The sequence below is a fragment of the Dreissena polymorpha genome, chromosome 13, assembly GCF_020536995.1.
Source record: "Dreissena polymorpha isolate Duluth1 chromosome 13, UMN_Dpol_1.0, whole genome shotgun sequence".
In the NCBI taxonomy this organism is placed as follows: Eukaryota; Metazoa; Mollusca; class Bivalvia; order Myida; family Dreissenidae; genus Dreissena; species Dreissena polymorpha.
The window spans coordinates 11,400,004-11,427,410 of record NC_068367.1 but is presented as its reverse complement, the minus strand read 5'-3'; the positions used below and the strand labels follow the sequence as shown (position 1 = coordinate 11,427,410).

Here is a 27,407-nt window from a genome sequence, read left to right as displayed (position 1 = left end):
TGACTGATTTGTCCTAAAAGGTTTACATTTTACTCCACTGATATCTAGATCACTGATATATGTTACGCTGGTCAAATCAACTGAGTTAGTAGTAGATTTTGTATTAAATTAATAAATACCTCAAACTCCAGGGGTTAGAATCGGGGAAATGAAAAATTAATAGGACCGATCTCTCGGTGACCGCATTGCTCTGACCCAAATTGACCGGAAGCAAAAATAAATATCATAAGTTACTTCCCCTACCGGAAATATTACCATAGAGATTTAACATTGAATGTATTGTAAAACAGCTGTAAAATTGAAAACTACATTTAACAAAAACAAATAATCTATCATGAGCTTAACAACCAGGTAATTTATAGTTATGTTATAAATTTATGTTTTGATTTAAATTGTAATTAGCATAGCATCAACTATAGCAAAACAAATCAAGCCATGAAGTGACAACGTTATCTTTAAAGAAAGTCGAACAAAGCCCCACTCCCCCTGGACATTACCACTCCACTGTCTATCATCCCCACCGGAAATAGATAACCAGCGAAGCGAAAGTAAACAGCACGCAAGAGGTAGTGCTTGTAAAAAGAATAAGTTTTACCATTTTTATCGCGAACGTTTTCAAAAAATTGTGTGACAAATTAATATTGGACATATCAAACTTATATCGTAAGTAGTTGGAGTTCTTCATTAAAACATCCGAGTGTTGAAATAGATAAATCATCAGCTACCTGGTACCAAAAATTTAGTTCATTGGGACATCTTAGATGGTTTTTCCGAGGAAAATTAGCTGAAATAATTCGCGTTCAGAATAAATCTGAACGCTGAAACTCCGGTCTGTAAAAACCATAACGAAAAATGAATACAATGCTATTATATCAATATGCTTAAAATTGCAAAATAACATAATCAACTCATAAAGTTTAAGTTAAGAAGTCCATTTTTACCTCGAATAGCGTCGAATTAAAGTTAAAAGGCATAATTTGTTTCAGTTAAACTTCTGCTTAAATCACAATAGAATCACTGACCTCTCGTCATGTTATGAAATATTAAAATGTCAACCAATCAGAAGTAGGCATTACAGTGTAATAGGCTGCTTTATCGATTAAAATCTACCTGCGGTATACAGCGCGCACAGCGATTGGAATGGAAAATGTGAGTAGTGTGTTGATTTAAATTGGTCAGGCGTGCAAAATTGACAGATTCATAACATAATTCTTACGGAACATTATTGAGAAATGAATTATCTACACAGGTATGTAAATATTATTGCAATCCGTTGATATTAATTGTCTGATATCGGGGCTTAAATGTTGCGCACCAAATTCCTTGCGCATCAATATAGACAAAGAAGGAAAACTTTCGCTATTAAAAAGATAGAGTGGACTATTGACGCCAAGAGTCTGCCAAAGCAACAATCATCAAAAGACTCTATGGCGGCAATTTATATTGACTAGAGGAAAATATAATACTTTTGCCGAATTTTTTAATGGTGTGCAAATAGAATTATAGAAACTATCGGTTTTTGCAAGCATCAGCTCAAAAATCAAATTAGTATGCAAATGTTTGGCTAAAACATAAACTTCGTTGCGTATGGTGAATAGAACCTGATGTGTACGGCGTATAGCAAAATAAAATTAAAATTTGTACGGCAAATAGTTTTGAGTTTGCAAGGGAAAAGAAATGAAAATTTCGCAAATACGTGACCATCTTGGTATAAAACAAATAATTACAATTATATTCTTTACGATGAGACCCTTTAAGGCCAAAGAATACGTCTGATGCATTGTTGATATTAAAAAAAAATGTTTTGTATTACGGGCACCTGTTACATAGAGAATAACACGTTACAGCCTTATCTTTTTGTAATATATCAGGCAATGCTTAGAATAATACATCAGCGAGGCTTGCCGATATATTACAAAAAGATCAGGCACTAACATGTTTTTCTGTTTATCATAACTCTACATCCCCAATTTTAAAGAAAAAATTGCTAAAAAGCTGCAATTATAAAATAAAATATCAGGCAATTTTTTATCATACCACCGCATTGATATCTATCTGCCTGATATAACGTTGCATGATATTTGTTTAGATCATGGTCAATAGGAAGTTCTTATATCACTCTTGTGTGGAGGATGGTCATATTACTCGGAATAAACTATAAAATAATCATCTTTAGTGAAATCGAATCAGATTCAACAAGCCAAACTATTTGATCACAATATGTAATAAATTTTAAACACAAAATGCAATACAAAAAGCAAAAAACTTTTGTTTTTGCACATATAAAGCGCGCGTGCTCATGACCTCATTATTAATACTTCAAACGACAAAAGTCATATTCTTTCCCGCTAAAAAGGCAGCTTTTTAGCGATTTTTTTTCATTATTTCTTTAAAATCGGGGACGTAGAGGTATGATAAACAGAAAAACAGGTTACTGTCTAATCTTTTTGTAATATATCAGGCAAGGCTTAGAATAATATAACGGCGAGGCTTGCCGATCAGACATTAACCTGTTATTCTCTATATATCAGGCAGATATCAATGCGGTGGTATGATAAATCGATCGACCATTGTTCAGTCCGTATTCTAGTTAAATACGATTCTAGTGTATTTCATCGTAGATATGTTTTTTAATCAAGATGAATCGATTCAATATTTACTTACAAGAGGATTCCAATCAGGATTTGATATACAACTTGTGTAATTATTGGAACTCGGCTGACTTTCTGTTGACAGTGTTATAGCATTCAACCGCAAACGCACATTGCGTCGCCATTGTTTTAATTTCAGCACATGTGTTGTGTTTGCGTATTAATTCGGGGGGCAAAAACAAAGTTTAAAATTCAGATTTATACATCATTAAAAAGGGCAAAAGTCCGACTTTAAGAATAATATTATGTACATTGAAAAAATATTTTCTTAAAATCATTTTAATTTGCGACAACTTTGGCCAATACGCTGCAACTATTCGCTGTACATCACTCAAACTATTCGCCGTACACGCCTTTTGCCATAAACAACTATTTGCCGCTACTACAGTTATATTGATTTAATAGATTTTCACGAACAATAATCAAACCAAGACAAGAAAACGCGTTTAGGTGGTATATATTGCCTATAAGAATAGGAAATTGACCCCATACCCGATGGCAAACCATGTAAGCATGAAAGAAAAGCTGTTTGTTTGAGAAATTCCAATTTCAATCCGGTACCAAGCAGTCATAAATTTGTGTAAATAACCTTCATCAATACGAATTGCAAGATAGATACACATTTTTAAGCATATTAATCTTTCTGTAAGATGCCTAACACACATTGGTTATCCAGGAGCGTGTTATTATTAGATATTTTAGGTAAATACTGACTGCTATCCATGGTTGGTTTGTTTACTTTCGCTTCGCTGGTAATCTATTTCCATTGATGATGATAGACAGTGACTCTCTAACCCCATCCCTTGATCCCTGGATGGTTTGTAATGTTCATACATAATTGGACCTTTGAAGGACCGACGTGACCTCTCCTGACTGACCCTTTTTTACAAATTTGTGTATGGCTTGGTAGCCATTTCGCCGCCATCATATCTTGAGAGGCCTACGAGGATGACTCGTCATATGCACCCACTCACATTCAGACAAGTCCATACATCAGCCAACTACTTTAAATATTCCTTCTTTCCTTACACCATAGTTCTTTGGAACAGCCTACCGGCCTCAGTTGTACAGCAGGCAGACCTAGAGGGGTTCAAGCGTTGCCTTAGCCCCACTCTACTCCCCAGTCGTCCCTGAATGCACAAAACAGTGTTTTTAACAACTTTTAACCTATAAATATGTTTCTTCTTGTTTAACACTATCACACTTTTATCATCACCTCTTTTTCATGCTTTGAAGTCTCCCTTTAATTTTTAAAACTTTTATTCTTGCACTGACACGCGCACCTGCCAATAGTACCCGCAAGGGGGTTTCGGCAGTATTGAAAGATAGATAGATAGAATGTTTTAATTTTTATGATTATCTTTACAAGCATATATGAGTGTAGTGAAATGAGGTCACTTCCAACAGCCTTGCTGTTGGGCTAGCTCTTTAGCAACGTGGTGTATCATAACAACATATAATATTAAAAAATTGTTATTAGTTCTTGATTAACAATTTGCCTCCTAGGTCAACATTACTTCAAACAAATACACAACAGACATAACAAGTCTCTTTTCAGATATGATATATAATGAAATTTAAATAATTGATTATATAAGTGTAATTCCAATTTCCCAAGGTACATAACAAGTTTGGATTGAATGTGTATCGGAGTTTGCATAATTGATTATAGAAGTGTGGTTTCATATTCCCAATGTGGTTTGGCCATAGAGAACATCTGTTTACATGGTCAAGTATGCTTATTGAAACAAGGTCTTCTGTTCCCAAAGGTTATTATCTGCACATGTTCATCACGAACATATTGGTCAAACGTGATAACTGTGTATTGCACTTTTCTGCTGAGACGTGTGATAGATGCATGAACATCCATCCAATCAACAAGAGATAAAATGCTGTGTCGTTGTTGTAAGACATTCAATTCTGCGGTTAGATTTGTTACGTTTTCTTGACGTGGCGGCCATATTGGCCGCCGCACTGTAAAATTGTATATTTCACGAACATTAGCAAGCGTTGTATTAGAAAATATTCAACAGAAACAAATCGCGATGAAAACAAAAATGAACTTTGTTTGTTACTGTGTGTTCTCCACAAACAATACGTAATTACGCTACAGTGGTTTAAGTGTCTGACTACCACTCTCGAGGTCGTGGGTTCAATCCCCGGCCTGAGCTCAGTATTTCACATTAATGGCGAAGAGGCAAAAAAAAAGAACTGTGAATGCGGGAATGGGTCTGAGCTGGTTAATAATTTCTGGGAGGGCCATGCGGATGCAAGACATGGGTGTCTGGGCCTTGAAACATTAAAAGGGGGAGGATTGTAATGAAATAAGGTCACTTCCAACAGCCTTGCTGTTGGGCTAGCTCTTTAGTGACGTGGTTAAAGTGTCTGACTACCACTCTGGAGGTCGTGTGTGCGATCCCTGGCCAGAGCTCAGTATTTTCACATTATGACTGCCAAACATTCTCTATTAAATATATTTTTACAATAGCCTGCAAGTTGCAACACGGTAGTCTCGCAGTACTTGTGGAATATTCACTTGCATCTAGAAACCATCTTCATATATCAGATAAATGATTTAAAGGACAATCAAATTCAATTTATCTATATTTGATATTTGTCTCTTATGATGAAAATCAATATTAACTCGGGTAGAAACAAAAAACAACACCACTATCCGCCATTGTTGTTAATTTTAACTCAGTAGGCTTCGGTGCTTGACAACAGCACACTAACTCCAACTGCAGTTTAACCCCTGTTTTAAAACAGCATAAATCCCAGTTTAAAACACAGGTATTGGGCGCGTTGCCAATTCACTTTAATATATTATATCAGAATTTAAAAAAATGATGACAAAAATTTGTTTTATGACATATTGATATTGTTAAAGTGACTTGGCAACGCGCCCAATACCTGTGGTTTAAAACAGTTGACACTGCATTCACAAGTAAAATCTTTCCAGGTCAAGACAAATTTCTTATTTGTTACTTTATCATCAAATTCATATTAAGAACAAGTCCAGGTGATTGAGGGCCGAAATGCTAGTCTCTGCTTGTTATACCAGAAACACAACACATCTTTACTTTAAATCTCTATCAACAAAAGCTTAATTTAAACAAAAAATAATGCTTGATAAATTTGTATCCGTTGTTTTTCTTAAATGGAATAAAAGATATAATTGGTGCTTCAGAAAAAACACTTGTGATAAGGTCCATGTTTTGGGGATCAAGTCTGTGTTACAGCCATTATAAATAGCAGGAAAACACCTGGCTTTATTGGAATTACAATGTATCTTGGGGGGAGGGGGGAATATATTTTACCCTTAAACTAATGGTTTTCACCAATCAAACATAACATCTTTCAAAAGAGTAATACCACCAAACAAGTAATGACCATATTAAATGCTTTTAATATTGATCACACAAAAGTTTTACTTTCATATGTTATCATATTTATTTTCTTCGCTGAATCAGTCAAATTTCATTTCAAATCTATGTAGTTTTGCTTAATGATGGTCACTGCCATTATCTGTGACAGAAAACATTCTTGATTTGGCCTTGTTTATTTGGGACTCAAACCGTTGCAGGGCCATTATGACAGGGCCCTCGATTTGCACTTTTTACCACCGAATATCGGCGGCTTCCCCCATGAAAAAAGTATACTTTTGCCCCTATTTCACCTAAATAGATAAAAAAACAAATGAAAAAACAAAATTACAGTATAGTCTAATATGATTGTCAAATATACTAAATTATAAAAAAAGCAATGAATATAGTGCAAACATGTACAAAAAAAAGAAGTAATGAGAGACTAAGTAAAAAAAACAACATAATAGGTAATCAACGCGAAAATTCTCCCTCATGAGAGATGTGGGTGGCTTCCCCTGGCAGCAAGAGAGGGCCCTGTATGAAATTGCTCTGGTAGTGTACTTGACTACCGTATTTTCAGAATGCCCGATGACTGTTCAGGACTGTTTGTCGTTGATCTCTCCTGTGCCAAGTATACCCACTATTCCAGACCATTCTTGGTAGGGATCAGACTTTGGCATTCCAGATACCTTGGGCGATGAGGATGTCTTTCTTTGTGATCTTTGCTATGATGGGCTCTTGCTTTTTATAACCCTTTCCCATTTAGAAACAAAGTGAAAATGGCTAGGTGCAAACAGCATATAACCAGAACAGACTGCAAGTATTTCACAGTCTATTAAGGTTTTATGCTGTTTGCTGCTCATTAGTATCTAAGGTTTAGAAATGAAGCCTTAAAAACTTGAATCTACATTTGTAGAAAGAAAAGGTCTTAACTTAAGTATAACTTTCTAAGGGACTACAAATGCTTGAACATACGTATCTAAGAGGTAAAAGGTTCAATCTGCTTGTCTTTGTGGTCTGATGTTGGTCCATAGACTTAGATGATGGTTGTCGTGTGGCTTGAACATACGTATCTAAGTGGTAAAAGGTTCAATCTTCTTGTCTTTGTGGTCTGATGTTGGTCCATAGGCCTAGATGATGGTGGTAGTGTGATGTCTCACTGATACTATATTGATGGAGATGAGCCCTTTGTTCAACCATGTTATACAGAAGATATTTGAGTTTTTAAATCTGAGTTTATCCTGATTTCTGCCGTAGTCATATAAATGAGAGGTATAAAGCAAAGTGAGACATTTACACTGGAACATCTCATCAGCAGTGGACCGTTTATGTGGTTGAAACCAGAAAGTTTAAATGAATGTTCATTTTCCATGACATACATTCCAAACCCAATGGCTCAGATTCATTTGTCTAGAATTTCCAGTTTGCTCAAACTCTCCTCAAAGCATAGATTTTTTATACCTATATATTCATAAAAATATTCATATATTCTGTAGGATGGCTGGAATTCGCGAGACTCAAATTATCAGATGACTCAAACTGTTTTCACAGTCCTGGTCACAATGTTCTCACGCTCTTTTGTTCGTCTGGCTCAAACTCACTTCAGGCTGTTAAGCGATAGGAGAGATTGATTAAAGGCATGCACGTCATCGAAACAATTGTTAATAGATTTGAATAAACGATGAAGATGACGCTACACCAAACCCACCACTGAAGACGTCTGCAAAGTCAGTCATGGTAGCGATAGATGTAATCCAGAATTATCTTGAGGAATGCGAAGTCTCCCAACATGTTCAATCTGAACTGGATGCAGGTTATTTATCTGATTTTGGGGATAGGGCCTGGCCTTTATTGAGGCGAAATGCCGGTTTTGGTGAAAAATAAGGAAAGTCTTAAATAATCAATTAAACATATTTTACTGTTTTAAAAATATATTCAAGGCAACAGATAATATAATTATGCAACATTTTTCTATTTTCTGCACTGGACTAGGTTAACTTTTATAAATAAAGGTTTCAAAAAAGATATCATTGTTTTGGGGAAAGTCTCTGTAAGAGGGTGAAAAAACATCAATGGGAATGGGCTGTTATTCGGAGTGCCTCAATGAAGGAAAAAAACAACCTGGGAAGGAATTAAAAAATGTATCCCAACGACAACTCACTTAACACAACACAGACCTACAAAATATCATTCCTTAAAAAGTAAATACCTGTAGTGCTGATTATTATTTCAGCAATGTGTATATAATGTTTATCTGTTTATGCATCTTTTGTTTCTTAGTGCCATGTACCAGTAATAATTAATTAATGTGCTGCGTAAAAACGTGCAAGTATATAATACATTTATTGATGATATTTGTATGATGATAAGTGTAACTGTTTTAAAAGATTGATTATTGAAACTATTGAGTATATGTTTTGTTCTTATCAATACAAAAGCAGAAAGTAGTGCTGAGTTAAGGCAGTATGAATACTCTAACTTTTGATGTAAATCTATCGCAGATTAATGTTAGTAAACAAACTAATATTCAAATATTAGATATCGGTTGGCTTTTGTTGGTCGCCGCAATTTCAAGCCATGGGGTTTCGACTGTATCAATTTACTAGTACTTATTCAAAGCCTACAGTGTCTTTCAAGTGCCTTTATTTACCTAGAAAAAGCATTAAATTCTCATTTAAACTTCTGAAGCATCTACATGTATTTAGGCCTTGCTGTGTGAAAAGGGATTTAACCCTTTGAGTGCTGGAACCGGATTTTGAAGGCCTTTTCAAACAGTTTGGATCCAGATGAGACGCCACAGAATGTGGCGTCTCATCAGGATCCAAACTGTTTGCTATTCTGATAGTATTCTTTGAAAAAAAAATCGAAGAAAATTGCTAATTTTAGAAATTTAGCAGACAACATTTTAGCAGACGACAAATTTCCCAGCATGCAAAGGGTTAATGCATGTGTGTAAAGTGTCATCCCAGATCAGGGAGGGCACTTTCCGCTGTTAATGTAATTTTTTTTGAAAGGAAGACCATTCTTGATGAAAATCCAGTTTTGGCAAAAAGTGTCGTCCCCAATTAGCCTGTGTGGACTGCACAGGCTAATCTGGGACGACACTTTACGCACTTGCATGAAACCCCCTTTTTACAGAGTGAGGTTCATTTCATTCAAGTGACAAGTACAGCACAAGCTGATGTAGATATGAATCATATTTGTTGAATGAAATACATTTTTAAGACTTTGTTGCATGTAGCTGGGAGTTGTTCGTGACCTACCTTCCCTTTTTTTGTTGGGGAGGAATAGGTTGTGATTGAAAACTGGAAACAGAAACTAGAGTTTTGTAAAATAATTAATTTGAATTACATGAAATAGATAACCATGTGCACTTTGAAAAATCACAAACAAAATACATGTGCTCTTTCTTTTGTATAAAATAGTTTGACCCCTAAGCGTGTGATACCCAAGGGTATTAAATTACAGGATACTATTACAGACTGATTACAATATTATAGACATTGTGGAAGCATGACTGTTTGGATGTGATTGCAGTTCTGGAGACTCGGGGAAGCAGCCCCTGTCTACTGCTGATGTTGTTCCACCTCTAGCTGCACCCGAGGCTGTCAAGTTCTTGGAGGCTATAGGTAATATATGTGTCTTGTTCTGAGAAAACTGGGCATAATGCATGTGCGTAAAGCGTCGTCCCAGGGACGACACTTTCCGCCTAAGTTGGATTTTTGCTGAGAAGAGACTATTTAAACGAAAAATGTCATAAAAGCGGAAAGTGTCATCCCTGTGCGGACTGCACAGGCTAATTTGGGACAACACTTTACGCACGTGCATTATGCGCAGTTTTCTCAGAACGCGACACATATGTTTAGTGCTTATTTAACCCTTTACCACTTACATGTAGATATGTATTTTAATGCATTTGTAGTCCCTTAGAAAGTTAAATTTAACTTAAGACCTTTCTTACTAGATACAAGTTTTAAAGGTTTCATTTCCAAGCCTAGGATACTGATGATCAGCATACAGCATAAAACCTGAACAAACTGCAATTTTTAATTTATGATAAACAATGACGATTTTCAGTTCTGTTGTGTTAATGAAGGTAGTTACCAATTGACATTAACTTATGCAGGGGACAAAAATTCCACTCATCCGCTCGTATTGACGAGTGAAATCTTGAAAGGACGAGTGAATTTCCCTAAAGCTCTCGTCCGACAGGACGAGTGAAAAAAAGCTGATGTTAAAAAATGAATTTTCTGACCAGTAAGACTATTTTTCATTTAATAAAATCATTTTCTAAAAGCATATCTATACCGAAAGTAGATTGCGAATGAACCGGAAATTGTAATTGTAAATTTCATACAGCAGGTGCGCGTTGTTATGCGAGACTTGTGTCCCGAGTAAATATTGGCTTTTTGGTGTAAGCTTTGCGCGTACATGTTGACAGGGAACCATGCGACTGCAGTCACTGTTAGTATTGACTTTATAAGAATTATTTAAGCGCGAAGTACGGTTTTAAACCAATTTTAAACCAGTCTGAATTTCGTTTGAAAAATGTCTGACATACAAGCGTTCTTAAAAGGGGGCGGGGGCGATGTTCAAACGTCCGAAACTGAAAGCACGCGAGCATTAGAAAAAATTATTTATTTTGTGTTCCTCATAAAAAAAGTAACTTATTTCACTGCTTAGCAGTGATATACTTTAGGAAACTTTATAAGTCATATCAGCCCTTTGCAATCTTTATTTCACACATATTTGAAGGACGAGTGCGTGTGTTTGCAGGACGAGTGCAGTTTAGGAATATTTTTGTCCCCTGTTATGTGATATAAATGTTTGTCCAATTTTAATCGTGCACATATTCAAGGGGTAACCCTTTCCCACTCAGATCGTGCACATATTCAAGGGGTAACCCTTTCCCACTCAGATCGTGCACATATTCAAGGGGTAACCCTTTCCCACTCAGATCGTGCACATATTCAAGGGGTAACCCTTTCCCACTCAGATCGTGCACATATTCAAGGGGTAACCCTTTCCCACTCAGATCGTGCACATATTCAAGGGGTAACCCTTTCCCACTCAGATCGTGCACATATTCAAGGGGTAACCCTTTCCCACTCAGATCGTGCACATATTCAAGGGGTAACCCTTTCCCACTCAGATCGTGCACATATTCAAGGGGTAACCCTTTCCCACTCAGATCGTGCACATATTCAAGAGGTAACCCTTTCCCACTCAGATCGTGCACATATTCAAGGGGTAACCCTTTCCCACTCAGATCGTGCACATATTCAAGGGGTAACCCTTTCCCACTCAGATCGTGCACATATTCAAGGGGTAACCCTTTCCCACTCAGATCGTGCACATATTCAAGGGGTAACCCTTTCCCACTCAGATCGTGCACATATTCAAGGGGTAACCCTTTCCCACTCAGATCGTGCACATATTCAAGGGGTAACCCTTTCCCACTCAGATCGTGCACATATTCAAGGGGTAACCCTTTCCCACTCAGATCGTGCACATATTCAAGGGGTAACCCTTTCCCACTCAGATCGTGCACATATTCAAGGGGTAACCCTTTCCCACTCAGATCGTGCACATATTCAAGGGGTAACCCTTTCCCACTCAGATCGTGCACATATTCAAGGGGTAACCCTTTCCCACTCAGATCGTGCACATATTCAAGGGGTAACCCTTTCCCACTCAGATCGTGCACATATTCAAGGGGTAACCCTTTCCCACTCAGATCGTGCACATATTCAAGGGGTAACCCTTTCCCACTCAGATCGTGCACATATTCAAGGGGTAACCCTTTCCCACTCAGATCGTGCACATATTTAAGGGGTAACCCTTTCCCACTCAGATCGTGCACATATTCAAGGGGTGTCCCCTTTCCCACTCAGATCGTGCACATATTCAAGGGGTAACCCTTTCCCACTCAGATCGTGCACATATTTAAGGGGTAACCCTTTCCCACTCAGATCGTGCACATATTCAAGGGGTGTCCCCTTTCCCACTCAGATCGTGCACATATTCAAGGGGTGTCCCCTTTCCCACTCAGATCGTGCACATATTCAAGGGGTAACCCTTTCCCACTCAGATCGTGCACATATTCAAGGGGTGTCCCCTTTCCCACTCAGATCGTGCACATATTCAAGGGGTGTCCCCTTTCCCACTCAGATATGTGTTTTGACCATTCTTTCTAGATTCAAGTTTTCAAGGCTTCATTTTCAACCCTTAGATACTTTTGAGCTTCAAACAGCATAAAACCTGAACAGTTACTCGCAGACTGTTCTGGTGTTATGCTGTTTGGATATAGCAATTATCACTTTGCTTCTAAGTGGTAAAGGGTAAAATTGTGGACATAGTTGTCAGATGTATTTTTCAAACCTGTTTTCAATGGATCATTGCTAAATTATTATTAACAATTAACGGTTTTCATTTCAATTGTTTTAGTGAAGGAAGTAACCAATTGACTTTTACTTGAGTTGTATAATTGTTTGTCCGATTAAATTCCACACACGTTCAAGGGGTCTTAAATTGGAGACAAGCCAATTTTGAACAAAAAGTTGTTTAACAACTCATTATATTTATCCTGATTACTGGTATTAAAGTCATGTCAAAAATTAAGCGTTCCGAAACAAAGACAGAAAAGTTAACCTCTGTATTAAAGTACGTATCGATTATTAATACTCAATGTAATTGATTTACATATTAAACCTTTATCAAAAGGATGTTTAATTAGTCCTAGCTTTAAAATGGATTTGCAAAATAATAGCCTTACTTCATGACGTTTAATCTCAAGGAATAAGTTTAATGAGAACAAAAGATTACATTAAAAACAACAAGGACATTTGGCAAATGTTTTTAGCTCACCTGAGCACAACGTTTTGTCTGTTGTCCGTCATCAACATTTGCCTTGTGAACACTCCAGTGGCCACATTTATTGTCTGAACATTTGTCCCATTGTTACCTCGACTTAGTTCGAAACTGGGTCATGCTGGGTCAAAAACTAGGTCACTAGGTAAAAAAAAAGAAAAACCTTGTGAACACTTTTAGAAGTCACATTTGATGCCCAATCTTCATGTAACTTTGTCAAAATGTCTGTCTAAATGATATGTTGATTGAGTTCAAAAATGGTTCCGGTCCCTTGAAAAACATGGCCCCCAGAGGGCGGAACAGTATTCCTTATATGGCTATAGAGAAACCTTGTGAACACTCTGGAAGTCACAATTTTGCCCAATCATCATGAAATTTGGTCAAAGCATTGGTTTCATTGATATCTCAGAAGAGTTCGAAAATGGTCCAGATCCTTGAAAAAACATGGCCGCCAGAGGACGGGGCAGTTTTCTCTATATGTATATAGTGAAAACATGTAAACACTGTAGAAGTCACATTTTTCATCCAATCTTTATGAAATTTGGTCAGAACATGTGTTTTCTGGATATGACGGTTGAGTTGAAAATGGTTCAGATTGGTAAAAAAGCATGGCCGCCAGGGGGGGGGGGGGGGTCATTTTCATTATATTTATATAGTAAAAAAAGTTGTGAACACTCTAGAAGTCACATTTTTTTCCTAATCATCATACAAATTTTTCTAAACATCAATTTTATAGATATCTTAGATGAGTTCGAAAATGGTCATGATGGGTGGAAAAACATGGCCGCCAGGGGATGGAGCAGTTTTCTCTATATGTATATAGTGAAAACATGTGAACAGTCTAGTTCTGATAAGCAATAATGTTAAAGAAAGGTAACCTGTACATACCCGGTACTTTCTTATAGTTAACTCCCTTGTATAAACCTGGGACTTCCTTCATAAAATGTGGTGTACATAAAGACAGTAGTTTGCATGCACTTATTAAACTTATTGTTTCTATGTCATAAAATAACTGTACATGTTCTAATGCACTGTAGAGCCTTATCTTTGATCTTTACTGATAAACCAAGTTAACCAACTGTATTTTGGTGTATTGATTGAACATCTTCTAAGATCAATTGGATTGGGAAAATCAATAATCTCAGCAGACTACTGTGCTATGAAACTGTTTCCATGGCAACCTTGACTCCAGTTAAATGCACTGGCTTACCTTTACATAATTAGTGCAGTAGATAATGACCACTCTTTATTCATCAACATACTAGTATGCTCAAGATACTCTCCCTTGAAGGGTCCACACTTCTGCTAAAATAAACTTGGTTTTATTGTTTAATACAATAACCCACATTATCAAAGATTTGTGTTTTAAAACGGATTTATTGATTTTTTAATTGGAAATATAATTGCAAGATGAGTCTGAAAATAGTTCATGTTCATTTATAAACAAGGCTGTCAGGGGGGGGGGGGGTGATACTTTTTGTGTATGTCTACAGTTGTTTATAGTGAAACATTGTGAATACGTATTGTCACATTTTTTGTTCAATCTGAATGACACTTGCTGAGTGCAAATGTTTATACCGTATCATGATTTAATTTACTCAATTAGTTTTAATAATATCATCTTCAAAGATGGTGACAATCTTTGCGAGCACAATATTTTTATGCCCCCGAAGGAGGACATATAGTGATCGGACCATTCGTCCGTCTGTCTGTATTTCCGTCACACTTTGCGTTTAGGTTTCGCGTTTAGGTTTCAAAAAATGCTCATAACTTGTCGCTTCAGATAGCAACTTGATATTTGGCATGCATGTGTATCTCATGGAGCTGCACATTTTGAGTGGTGAAAGGTCAAGGTCATCCTTCAAGGTCAAAGGTCAAATATATGGCTTCAAAGCGGCACAGAAGGGGGCATTGTGTTTCTGACAAACACATCTCTTGTTTGCTCATGGTGAAATTTTGTGATCACCTTTTGTCAATTGTCTGTCTTCCATTGTGCGTCATGAATATTTGCCTTGTTAACACTGTAGCGGCCACATTTATTGTCAGATCTTCATGAAACTTTGTCAGAAGATTTGTCCCAATGATATCTTGGACGAGTTCAAAAATTGTTCAGGCCTGTTGAAAAAACATGGCCGCCAGGGGGCCATTTGTTGTTCATTCTTCATGAAACTAGGTTAGAACATTTGTTCAATTGATATCTTGGGCTGCAAAAAAACAGGTCATTTCTTTTTATCTCATATAAGCAACTTTGGGCCTTTCAGGCCCTCTTGTTATTTTTTGTCAACCCTGTGTGAAGGTTATTACAAGATATGAGTTTGTCTTTATTAACCCTTGGAAATGGCAAACAGCATAAAACCAGAACAGCCTGCGAGTAACTCGCTGTTCAGGTTTTATGCTGTTTGCTGCTCATCAGTATCTAAGGGTTGGAATGAAGCCTTTAAAATTTGAATCTAGAAAAAAAGGTTTTTAATTGAATTGAACTTTCTAAGGGACTGCAAATGCATCAAAATATGTATCTAAGTGATACTTAAAGGGTAAAGGGTTAAGCTTAACCCCTTTCCTGCTCAGAAGACAAGTTAAAATGGCTACATGCAACCAGCATAAAACCAGAACAGCCTGCAAATAACTCACAGTCTGTTCGGGAATGCAACTTTCTAAGGGACTGCAAATGCGTCAAAATAAGTATCTAATTGATACTTAAAGGGTTAAGGGTTAAGCTTAACCCCTTTCCTGCTCAGAAGACAGAAACCCTTTACCATGTTGACTGTGTCTACAAATATAAGGAAGGTTCCCATGTACAGTGCCAAAAGTCAACACATTTATCATAAACAAGGAAATACCGTTCCAGGCTGGTCATCTATAATTTATTCAGGTTATTTTTATATATGAGCTGTGCTCTCTGAAAAGGGGGTTAAATGCATGTGCGTTAAGTGTCATTCCAGATTAGACTGTGCAATCCACTTAAACTGGATTTTTGCTTAGAAAAAACAGAAAATATCAACAAGCGGAAAGTGTGGGGACTGCACAGTCTAATCTGGGACATTTTACGCACATGCCTTAAACCCCCTTTTCACAGAGCATTTAGCAGAAACCATCAACGTCATAAAACTGAGTTTAAACTGTGTGATGCACTGTATTAAACTAGGTCACTAGTAAATAACAGGAAAATCTTGTGAACAAAACAATCTTAATTAAATTTTGCCAGAAGATTTTTCCTAGTGAAATCTTGGCAAAACAAAAACTTGGTCATCTTGGATTGACACTCTGTCAGGTGTTACAGTGGGGTTTTTTTCGTTAAAAATTACGTCCAGTATTAAGCCACATTCCTAATGGAAAAAAGTATGTATTTTTCCCAAATTGGACATAAAAAATTCCCAATTTAAAGTTTTCAAAAGAAAATTTTTTTTTTTAAGATTTCAACATTTTGATTATCTCCCAGTTTTTAGCAAAACTGAAACTGCAACAATACTAGTGTCTCAATTTAAGTAAAAACGCCACAATTATTCACAGTTCCAAGAGACTGTAATGCAAGAAAAAGCGCTTAAACACTCTAGATGCCCAATTTTATGACACTTAGAGCATTTGTCCCAAGAATTTATCAGCCAAGTTCAAAACTGCATGGTCCTGTGATGTCAAAACTAGCTCATGACATCAAACTTGATATGAAAGTTGTAAATGATAAAGATTTCCCATTATTGGTTAAGTTATAAACATGGTTATGTTGGTTCAAAATCTAGGTCAATAGGTAAATGGAAAAATTAATATTTGTGACATATGGTTCCAGCCCACTGATTGACGTGGCACCATGAGGCTGGACAGTTTTTCTTATGTGGCTACAATAAAACTATTCAAGCACAATACAATTCATAATTCTGACCCACTTATAAAACTTGGTAAGAACATGAACAAATATGCTGTTATGATACAACATGGGATGGCTTTGTCGTGTTGGATCAGTTTTCCTAGAAAGTCTATTTTTATACATTCTGAATAATACCAGCTCAGAACAGCTTTGTTACTAGAGGGCTCAGGTGAGAGCCCTATTTCCTTTGGCCCTTTTGTTAAATGTTGAGTGTTCCAGTTCTGTAAACTTGTTTTAACTTGATATTTACTTTCAATGAAAAACTCCACATGTCAATGTTAAATCACTGCATCAAAAGAAAAGTTTGTATCATACAATATAATGTTAAATACAATATAATGTTGATTGTTTTCAGTGCCAGAAGTAGACTACAAATATTTGCTATTTGAGGACAACCTAGTGACCACATCAGATACAGGCAAAGAGCTTGGGGAGTTCAAGGTCACGATTGAGCCAACCAAACACAAAGGTCAGGAATGCTTTCTGGTTCACGCCAACAGCCACGGAGCCATCGACGGTGTACCATGCGGAACATCCATCATAGCCTATGTGGGCAACAATCTGGAGACACTAGACCAACAGCATCATGAATATGTCAAGGTAGAAATAGGGGGACCTGGCATTTGTTTATACCTCCAGCATTTACCCAGGTATTAAGTATTGTCCATCTGTAAATAGAACAGCCAAAATGACCAGTTTCATCTACCATCAGTAACTCTTCCTACAAAGATATTTTGGACAATTTTGAAAATAGTTCTGATTGGTTTAAAAAGATTGCCTCCAGGGGGCAGGGTATTTCCTATATGGCCATTGTATAAACTTGTTAACACTTTTAAAGTCACATTTATAGTCCAATCTTCATTAAACTTGGTCAGAACATTTGTTCTAATGATATCTCGGATGAGTTATAAAATGGTTCTTGTCTATTGAAAAACATGGCCTTATATGGATATAGTAAAACATTTTAACAATCTAAAGGCCACATTTATTATCAGATCTTCATGAAACTTTCTCAGAAGAATGTTCTCAATAATATTTTGGACGAGTTTAAAATTGGTTCCAGCCTGTTGAAAAATACGGCTCCATGGGGTGTGCATTAGACTTAAATGGCTTTATTAAAACCTTGTTAACACTCTAAAAGTCGCATCTATAGTTCAATCTTCATGAAACTTGGTCAGAACATTTGCTGTAATGATATCTTTCGGCTGCACCAAACAGGGTAGTTCCTTTGTATCTCAGGTGAGTGCCTTTGAGCCTTTCAGGCTCTCTAGTTCTTTTTTGCGTGTGAGTGGGTAATAAGCTTGGTACAAATACCTGCAACCAATGAACAAAATAATGCTGTATGCTTCAAAATATTTTGTTCAAGCTTTTTGTTAATATTTTATTTTGTATTAAAATGTCATAAGGGTAAATGTATGAATACAAAAATGTATAAAATTTTGGATTTTTTTTTCATGACTTTCTTTTTCAGCTGGAGAATTGTCCCTTAGACAGAAAAACATTTATAGTTAGACAAGAAGACGGCAGTTTTGTGGTCAACAGGGTCATTACGCAGGGGGAGGTAATTATGAGAAATTCATTTAAGAATTATTGAGTTTAAGTTAACATATAAACTTTAAATTTTATTTCGTTTTTATTTTTGTTTCAAAATTATTCATCAAAGATATTATTTTATTGTCCCCTACCAGTTTCACCGAACGGGACTTATGGTTTGCGCTCTGTGTGTCTGTCAGACCGTGAGTCCATGAGTCTGTGAGTCTGTCACACTTTTCTGGATCCTGCGATAACTTTCTAAATATTTTTTCATGAAACTTGAAACATGGATAAATGGCAATATGGACATTATGCACGTCATTTCATTTTGTTCCTACGCCAAAAAATTCTGGTTGCTATGGCAACAAATACAAAAAATATTTTGACAGTGGACTGCACAGGCTAATCTAGGACAATACTTTACAAACATGTATTAGACCCCCTTTTCACAGAGCACAGTTCAAAAGGAATTTTATCATATTGTCCTCTGAACTATTTTTGGATGATAGAATTTTCAACTGTGATAAGCACTTGATTGGAATTGTTTGAATCTTTTCAGGACATACAGCGCTCATCTAAAACAGTTTCATCTGAGCATATGAGAGGGTTTATTTCAGAAGGTATGTAGTATTTATACAACATTCTGTAATACATGTAACACAAATAAGTAGATTCCCACTATGCAAATAAAAAGTTTCAATTACAGTGTCAATTGCTGAATTTGTCTGTTATTGTTTCACTGCACCATAAGGGGAAAATATTTCATGGTGCCCTTATAGACTCATCAAACGAGAAATGCAAATTCTTCTTAAATATGTTATAAATGTTATGTTTATAACTTAATGATTTGTACTAAAACCTTTCTAGCAATATATAAATAAACTCCCAATATTTACCAATTGTTTGACAATAAAAGAGAATTGTTTGGAGTAAATTCCCAACAATTTATTTTGATCCACCAAGGTTATAAACATAGCCTTGTAATCTTCAAAATTATTTTTGCAAATGAACTCAAAATGGTAAGGCCCAGAGCTTAGTTATATCTCAATATAGTTGAATATTTATACAAATGAATACAAAATGGTAAGACCCAAAGTTTAGTTATATCTCAATATAGTTTAATATTTTTAACCAGGTTTTCCGAAGGAAAAAACTGGTTTTTAGATTGGCGAATGCGGGCGGGCTGGCGGGCTGGCTGGCTGGCAGGCTGGCGGGCGGGCGGAACAAGCTTGTCCGGGCCATAACTATGTCGTTCATTGTCAGATTTTAAAATCATTTGGCACATTTGTTCACCATCATTGGACGGTGTGTCGCGCGAAATAATTACGTCGATATCTCCAAGGTCAAGGTCACACTTTGAGTTCAAAGGTCAAAAATGGCCATAAATGAGCTTGTCCTGGCCATAACTATGTCATTAATTGTGAGATTTTAAAATCATTTGGCACATTTGTTCACCATCATGGGACGGTGTGTCGCACGAAAGAATCACGTCAATATCTCCAATGACAAGGTCGCCACGACTAAAAATAGATTTAAAAAAAAAAACTTACAAAGGGGGTTAATTTTGTTTGTTTATTTCAAAAGTTCAGTTTGAGTTTTCTCCCTTTATCAGATTTTTTTTCACAATGAAAACCTGGTTTTGTGACAATTTTGTCCCTTGTTACAAGTGAACTCAAAATGGTAAGACCCAAAGTTTAGTTATATCTCAATATAGTTAAATATTTTTACAAGTGAACTAAAAATGGTAAGGCTCAAAGTCGTGTTATATCTCAATATAGTTGAATATTTTTACACATGAACTCAAAATGGTAAGGCTCAACATATTTTTATATCTCAATATAGTTGAATTTTATTAGAAGAGTATTCTTGTTACTTATAGCTAGTATTATACTATAGAGGAGAGTTAAGTTACATTATGATTGCTTGTTATTTGCAGGCTCCAACCTGATGTTACATAGACTGTTCTGCTTGTTATTTGCAGGCTCCAACCTGATGTTACATAGACTGTTCTGCTTGTTATTTGCAGGCTCCAACCTGATGTTACATAGACTGTTCTGCTTGTTATTTGCAGGCTCCAACCTGATGTTACATAGACTGTTCTGCTTGTTATTTGCAGGCTCCAACCTGATGTTACATAGACTGTTCTGCTTGTTATTTGCAGGCTCCAACCTGATGTTACATAGACTGTTCTGCTTGTTATTTGCAGGCTCCAACCTGATGTTACATAGACTGTTCTGCTTGTTATTTGCAGGCTCCAACCTGATGTTACATAGACTGTTCATAGAGAAAGGCATCCCAGACTCTCTACAGTTGGTCTCCTTTGACTCAGATACAAACCTCTGCCCTGCTATTTATGTAAGGAAAGATAAGACGTATTTTTTGGGATATTCCGTCTGTCTTTCTGTACCTCAGTTGGTCAGAACTGAAACAATATTATCCCTAAACTGGAGACATTTTCAGTGTTAAATTCAAAAGAGTCATTCATTGTTTACAAAACTGTGTTATTAAATTTAAGACATGGAACATTGAAATAATCATTTACTTCTTGCCACTTTGAATCTCCCCCCACCTCTCAATATTCACAATCTTATAGTCAAACTAACTATCTTTAATAAGCAAACTAATGAGTGAAATAATAAAGCATGTAAGTAAAAGAAAACTAAACTGATTTCATTTGTGTTAAATGTCATACAAGGTAAGTCTGTTCAGGAAAATCACGAATGGAAGATTCCCAGTTTTTCTTTTAATGGCCGAGCCGTTACATTTAGATCCAAGGGCACATAAATCACTTGGCTATGTTGACAAAAATTTCTAACTACTTAACTGCTCATGCTTCTTGTTGTAGCTTAAGAAAAAATATTATTTAATTCCCCTTGTCCATTTGTAAGCAAACACCTACATTATAATTGAATGAAACCGCTGATGGCTGCAATTATATTATATACTTTATAACCAGCACATACATGTATTCATATGAGACTGCTATATGGATGGCTACTTTCCCTTTCCCTCTCCCAAGCAATGTAAAAAAAAATGGTTATGTGAACATCATTAAACCAGAACAGCCTGCGAGTAATTTGCAGTCTGTTTAAGTTTTATGCTGTTTGCTGATCATCAGTAACTAAGGTATGGAACTGAAACCTTTAAAACTTGAATCTAGTAAGAAAGGTCTTAAGTTATATTTAACTTTCTAAGGGACTGCAAATGGGTCCAAATACGTATCTAAGTGGTAAAGGGCTATGTGCTGTGTATTACAGAGAAGGCTAGAGGAGCGAACCCAGACAGTGGAGAAGACTGAACTCAAGGTGTACGGTATAGAGAGAACCATCAACTCCACAGTGGACCTGCCCACTACCTGGCAGTCTTACTTTATGGAGGACGGGTAAGCCATTGTCTAATGGATTGCTGTGAATGGGAGAAGAAAACCAGTGAGTGATAATAATTCTTTTCACTCTACCTCAAGTGGATTGATATTCTAGCTGGAGTGAAAGGATACTCTAGATTGAGTGATATCAGAGTCTAGCTCAATCAAAATGACACCCTAGCTGGATAGAAATGATACTCCGCTCGATGGAATATATGTATCAGTAATTGACAACATGATGCTCGCAACTCGTGAAAATAAAGTTACAGTATTAATGACCACTCATTAAATGATTATACCATCTTACTTTGTCACTAACAAATTGTCTCTTGACTTTCTGAAGATACAAAAAGAAGGCAGTGCCTGTCTACAGTAGTAACAAGTCAAATGCCTAAATATATATATTTCCACTTGAGTGCAAAACATATTAACAAGACAGCGAATTTAGTGGTTGCAATTGTGATTACCATAAATAAATCTAATGTATTTCTTTATTATTTTGGACTGTAATTTTCCCTCTATACCCTTAATGGCTACCTTGCATTGTATTCCAGACATCTCACTAACAGAGTGCAGGTTGGGTCTCCAGTAACAATGAAGCTGTCCTTTGTACCCCCATACATTGTCAGAGGTAAGCAAGCTGTCCTTTGTGCCCCAATACATAGTCAAAGGTAATCAAGCTGTTCTTTGTACCCCCATACATTGTCAGAGGTAAGCAAGCTGTCCTTTGTACTCCCATACATTGTCAGAGTTAAGCAAGCTGTCCTTTGTACCTCCATACATTGTCAGAGGTAAGCAAGCTGTCCTTTGTACCTCCATACATTGTCAGAGGTAAGCAAGCTGTCCTTTGTGCCCCAATACATAGTCAAAGGTAATCAAGCTGTTCTTTGTACCCCTATACATAGTCAGAGGTAAGCAAGCTGTCCTTTGTGCCCCAATACATAGTCAAAGGAAATCAAGCTGTTCTTTGTACCCCTATACATAGTCAGAGGTGAGCAAGCTGTCCTTTGTACCCCCATACATTGTCAGAGGTAAGCAAGCTGTCCTTTGTACTCCCATACATTGTCAGAGGTAAGCAAGCTGTCCTTTGTACCTCCATACATTGTCAGAGGTAAGCAAGCTGTCCTTTGTGCCCCAATACATAGTCAAAGGTAATCAAGCTGTTCTTTGTCCCCCTATACATAGTCAGAGGTAAGCAAGCTGTCCTTTGTACCTCCATACATTGTCAGAGGTAAGCAAGCTGTCCTTTGTGCCCCAATACATAGTCAAAGGTAATCAAGCTGTTCTTTGTACCCCCATACATTGTCAGAGGTAAGCAAGCTGTCCTTTGTACTCCCATACATTGTCAGAGGTAATCAAGCTGTCCTTTGTACCCCCATACATAGTCAGAGGTAAGCAAGCTGTTCTTTGTACCCCTATACATAGTCAGAGGTAAGCAAGCTGTCCTTTGTACTCCCATACATTGTCAGAGGTAAGCAAGCTGTCCTTTGTACCCCTATACATAGTCAGAGGTAAGCAAGCTGTCCTTTGTGCCCCTATACATAGTCAGAGGTAAGCAAGCTGTCCTTTGTACTCCCATTCATTGTCAGAGGTAAGCAAGCTGTCCTTTGTGCCCCAATACATAGTCAGAGGTAAGCAAGCTGTCCTTTGTACCCCCATACATAGTCAGAGGTAATCAAGGTGTTCTTTGTACCCCTATACATAGTCAGAGGTAAGCAAGCTGTCCTTTGTACTCCCATACATTGTCAGAGGTAAGCAAGCTGTCCTTTGTACCCCCATACATAGTCAGAGGTAAGCAAGCTGTCCTTTGTACTCCCATACATTGTCAGAGGTAAGCAAGCTGTCCTTTGTGCCCCCATACATAGTCAGAGGTAATCAAGCTGTCCTTTGTACCTCCATACATTGTCAGAGGTAATCAAGCTGTCCTTTGTATCCCCATACATTGTCAGAGGTAAGCAAGCTGTCCTTTGTACCCCCATACATTGTCAGAGGTAAGCAAGCTGTCCTTTGTACTCCCATACATTGTCAGAGGTAAGCAAGCTGTCCTTTGTGCCCCAATACATTGTCAGAGGTAAGCAAGCTGTCCTTTGTACCCCCATACATTGTCAGAGGTAAGCAAGCTGTCCTTTGTACCCCCATACATTGTCAGAGGTAAGCAAGCTGTCCTTTGTGCCCCAATACAGGCTTGGCGAAATTGCCGGTCCGCCGGTCCTGACCGGCAGATTTCAATTTGGTCCGGCAGGTTTAACAAGAATGTCGGTCCTGGTGACCAGCAAAATGTGAAATGATTGCAAACAAATCTTTTTTTTTCAAGTTGAAAATTCGAAGAGCAAATCGCTTACTACATCATGAAAATGAAATCGCTCGTTGTTTTGATGTTTGCTGTAGGTTTGTTACGTACAATTTGCAAAATCGCCAACTGCGTTCTAACAAAAAAGATCTTGATAGCTTTTACATATTTTTCGAGTAGGATAAGGACAATAAAATATGGTATCGTGATCAACACAACCATATGCATACGCCATTTTTCATAAGTGTAAAGAGTACAGTGCATTATGGGGCAGAGCTTTCATTGGACGAGCGAATTTAAATTTAGATTGAATGCAATACGATACATGTACAAAGAAATGTTTTTATTGCATCATATGCAGTGCCATGTAAAAAAACGTGCTTCCCGGGGACTTCCTGATACTGGTCAAAAATGAAAATGAATCTCTGTTAACAATTACACTGCGTTAGCATGTAAATAAATCGTCTTTTTTATTTAATTAATTACTAGTAAACGTTTTGAAAAATGAAATGCCTTAATCATTAAATGTCAGGTAACGTGTTTTGTACTGTGCGCAGTATATTTTAACAGCCGCTCCAAACTGCAATCATATTAAAGTAAGAATGTTTAAATCGTTTCGAATAACTTTAATTTGATAATTATTCGGCTTGCACATACGTTATTGAAATTATCGCACCGAACCGTTCTAATAGGGAATACATGTAATAAAAACTGACACGCAAATTTTTCACAACATGATTGACATTACACAACCGATTAACACCAATTAGCTGCCAGTGTAACCTCTAAGCGATTAAAATCAATTTAACGGCCGGTTGAATAAAGAGATCAAGATGTGATCGCTGCCATTTTTGAATTTTCTAGTTAAGTTGTTGTTGCTTTAAGGTCCGGCTAAATTTTCTCCGGACCGGCACATTTTCTGAAATGCCTGTCCGGATGACCGGCAGATTTTTTCTAATTTCGCCATGCCTGGACACTGGCATGATGTATGCACTTAGTACTGGTATACAAGATTGCCCATGACTTGTTAAAATGAATGCAGTGATCTCATAGAAATACTGTTGAAAATGGTGGGAAATGCAACTAACCCTTTACCACTTAGATACGTATGTTTATGCATTTGTAGTCCCTTAGAATGTTAAAAAAAAAAAAAGACCTTTCTTACTAGATACAAGTTTTAAAGGCTTCATTTCCAACTCTTAGATACTGATGAGCAGCAAACAGCATAAAACCTGAACAGACTACGAGTTACTCACAGGCTGTTCTGGTTTTATGCTGGTTGCACATAGCCATTTACCCTTTGCATCTGAGAGAGAAAGGGTTAAACAAAATAAAACATTCAACCCAATACTTGATTGCCATTCCCAGATGAGGAGCCCCCCAAGCCCACGTTTGAGAAGCAGCCTCTGAGATGGGAGGAGGATGCACAGCTCTACTCACAGTTCCTGGACAGAAAGGTAGCTGGCCCTCTCTTTCTCTAGTATATGAGTCGTGTTCTGAGAAAACTGGGCATAATGCATGTGCATAAAGTGTCCTCCCAGCTTAGCCTGCACAGGCTAATCAGGGACGACACTTTCGGCATAAATTGGATTTTTGCTAAAAAGAGACTTCATTTAAACAACAAATGTCATAAAAGCGGAAAGCGTCGTCCCTGATTAGCCTGTGTGGACTGCACAGGCTAATCTGGGACGACACTTTACGCACATGCATTAAGCCCCATTTTCTAAGAAGGCGGCTCATATGATAAGCTGCTGATGACAAAAAGGAGATTTTCAGCATTTGAGAATAAATTGAAGGCATGGTTCAAGGGTTCAAGCCACAGACAGTTAAAACTCCTTACCAGCTATTGTTATATTAATTATTTCCTTTTGTCAAATATGAAACTAATTCCCTTGGTTCTTTGGTTATAGAGTTCAATCTTTAATAAAGTAATTTCTTTTTTATTTAATTATTTATTTTTAAAAAGACCCATTTATTTACATATCTTTACGTTTTAATCCCTCTCCAAAGGCTGAGGGATGTAGAATTGGCTTTTTCCGGATGTCCTTCTCTCTGTCTTTCCTTCCGTCAGTCTGTCATTTCATCAGTTCGTCTGTCACAAAACTTTGCATTGCTTTATCTCAGAAACAATATAATATATCAACATGAAACTTCATGGGTGTATCAATGAGGAGAAGTGCCATGCACATGAACCATAACCCTAAACTTTCTTGATTAAGAGTTTTTGCCCTTTGTAGTTTTTGTATTGTGTAACTTTTTAGGGCTATTTCTCAGAAACGCTAGAAGATTTCAATATGAAACTGTATGGGTGTATAGATATTAATGAGGAGAATTGCACAAAAACAATTACCCTACACTTAAATATTTTTAGGACTATACCATATATCTAGGAATCTGCGCCCATCTATTAAAACACTTTTTGGCCAGGGATATGAAAGAATTTGCTTGTTTCTGAAGAGCTGAATTCAAACCATGTCAAAAACGTGTCACCGTCTGGAGTTCAAATTTTTGCCACAGCTGGTTAAGCTGTTCCCCTGTATCATATTGTGAAATTAATAATTTCCTTTCATCAAATATCACAATCTTATCCTTTGTTTATTTGCTTAAAATAGATTAAACTTCAAACAATTAAAAAAAAATCTTAAAAAAAATCAAATTCACTCTGTATTTACATTCACTCTGTATTTTCCTTACAGGAAGAGTTGAAGGCGGACCATGCCAAATATATGCACCACCATCCAGAGCTGAAGGCGCTTCTCGCAGACTTCATGCAGTTCCTGTTACTACGGAAACCAGATGATGTCATAGCGTTTGCCGCCGAGTACTTTGCTGCGTTCTCCACGTCCATACCTTCCCCCACCCCCTACCTGGCCTCCAGCTCTGTGACTCCATTCCCAAACAGCCGAACAAACACAAAGATTGACCAGCTTAGAGCCCCTACCAGATAATTCATTAGTGACGTTTTTATCTGAAGTGGTTCTAGCAGTGTTTTTGTCATGAGTAAGCTAGTTGCAAGCAACTTTTATTAATTTGTTGACTTGCATTTAAAATGTTGTTGATTGGAACCAATTGAATGTAAGGATTTTTTGCGAGATCTGAAATTGAAAGCAAAATCTTTTAATCAGTTGACTTGTATTTTCTGTGTAACATTAAATAATTATTCTTGATTTGTCAGCTTTTTGCGGACAAAAGACCATGTTTTTGAAAGAAGGTTTTCTTTGTTGTTAGAAAAGACAAAGTTTACAGGCTAAAATTAGTGAGAGGTGCATACAATGTCCTTGTTTTGACTATCAAACTCTGTGAATGTCTGTTGATACATTGTACTGTTGTATAGTCTTTGTATACACTCAACTTTAGACTACTTATTTATGTTTTATATATTTCTGTGATATGGCTGCCATGTCTGTACAGCGTAAATGTCTCAATGTTTATTATCGATGAATAAATAACAAAGACTGTTTCCTCACAAGTA

The 27,407-nt window shown here is 37.0% G+C and overlaps 1 protein-coding gene across 2 annotated transcripts; it reads left to right on the top strand.

Moving 5' to 3' along the window:
• Positions 1 to 222: 222 nt before the first annotated feature.
• On the top strand, positions 223 to 27,407 carry LOC127855872 (ciliogenesis-associated TTC17-interacting protein-like). 2 transcript variants are annotated; one of them, XM_052391763.1, is made up of 10 exons: positions 223 to 351; positions 9,554 to 9,645; positions 17,104 to 17,348; positions 18,220 to 18,309; positions 18,841 to 18,901; positions 20,488 to 20,636; positions 21,539 to 21,663; positions 22,200 to 22,276; positions 25,304 to 25,392; positions 26,632 to 27,407. In XM_052391763.1, the coding sequence occupies exons 1-10, from the start codon at positions 335 to 337 to the stop codon at positions 26,881 to 26,883; spliced, it is 1,197 nt and encodes a 398-aa protein (XP_052247723.1). In that variant the 5' UTR covers positions 223 to 334; the 3' UTR covers positions 26,884 to 27,407. The 2 variants fall into 2 exon arrangements, with proteins under 2 accessions (XP_052247723.1, XP_052247725.1); XM_052391765.1 differs by having other exon boundaries at positions 278 to 351; positions 20,533 to 20,636.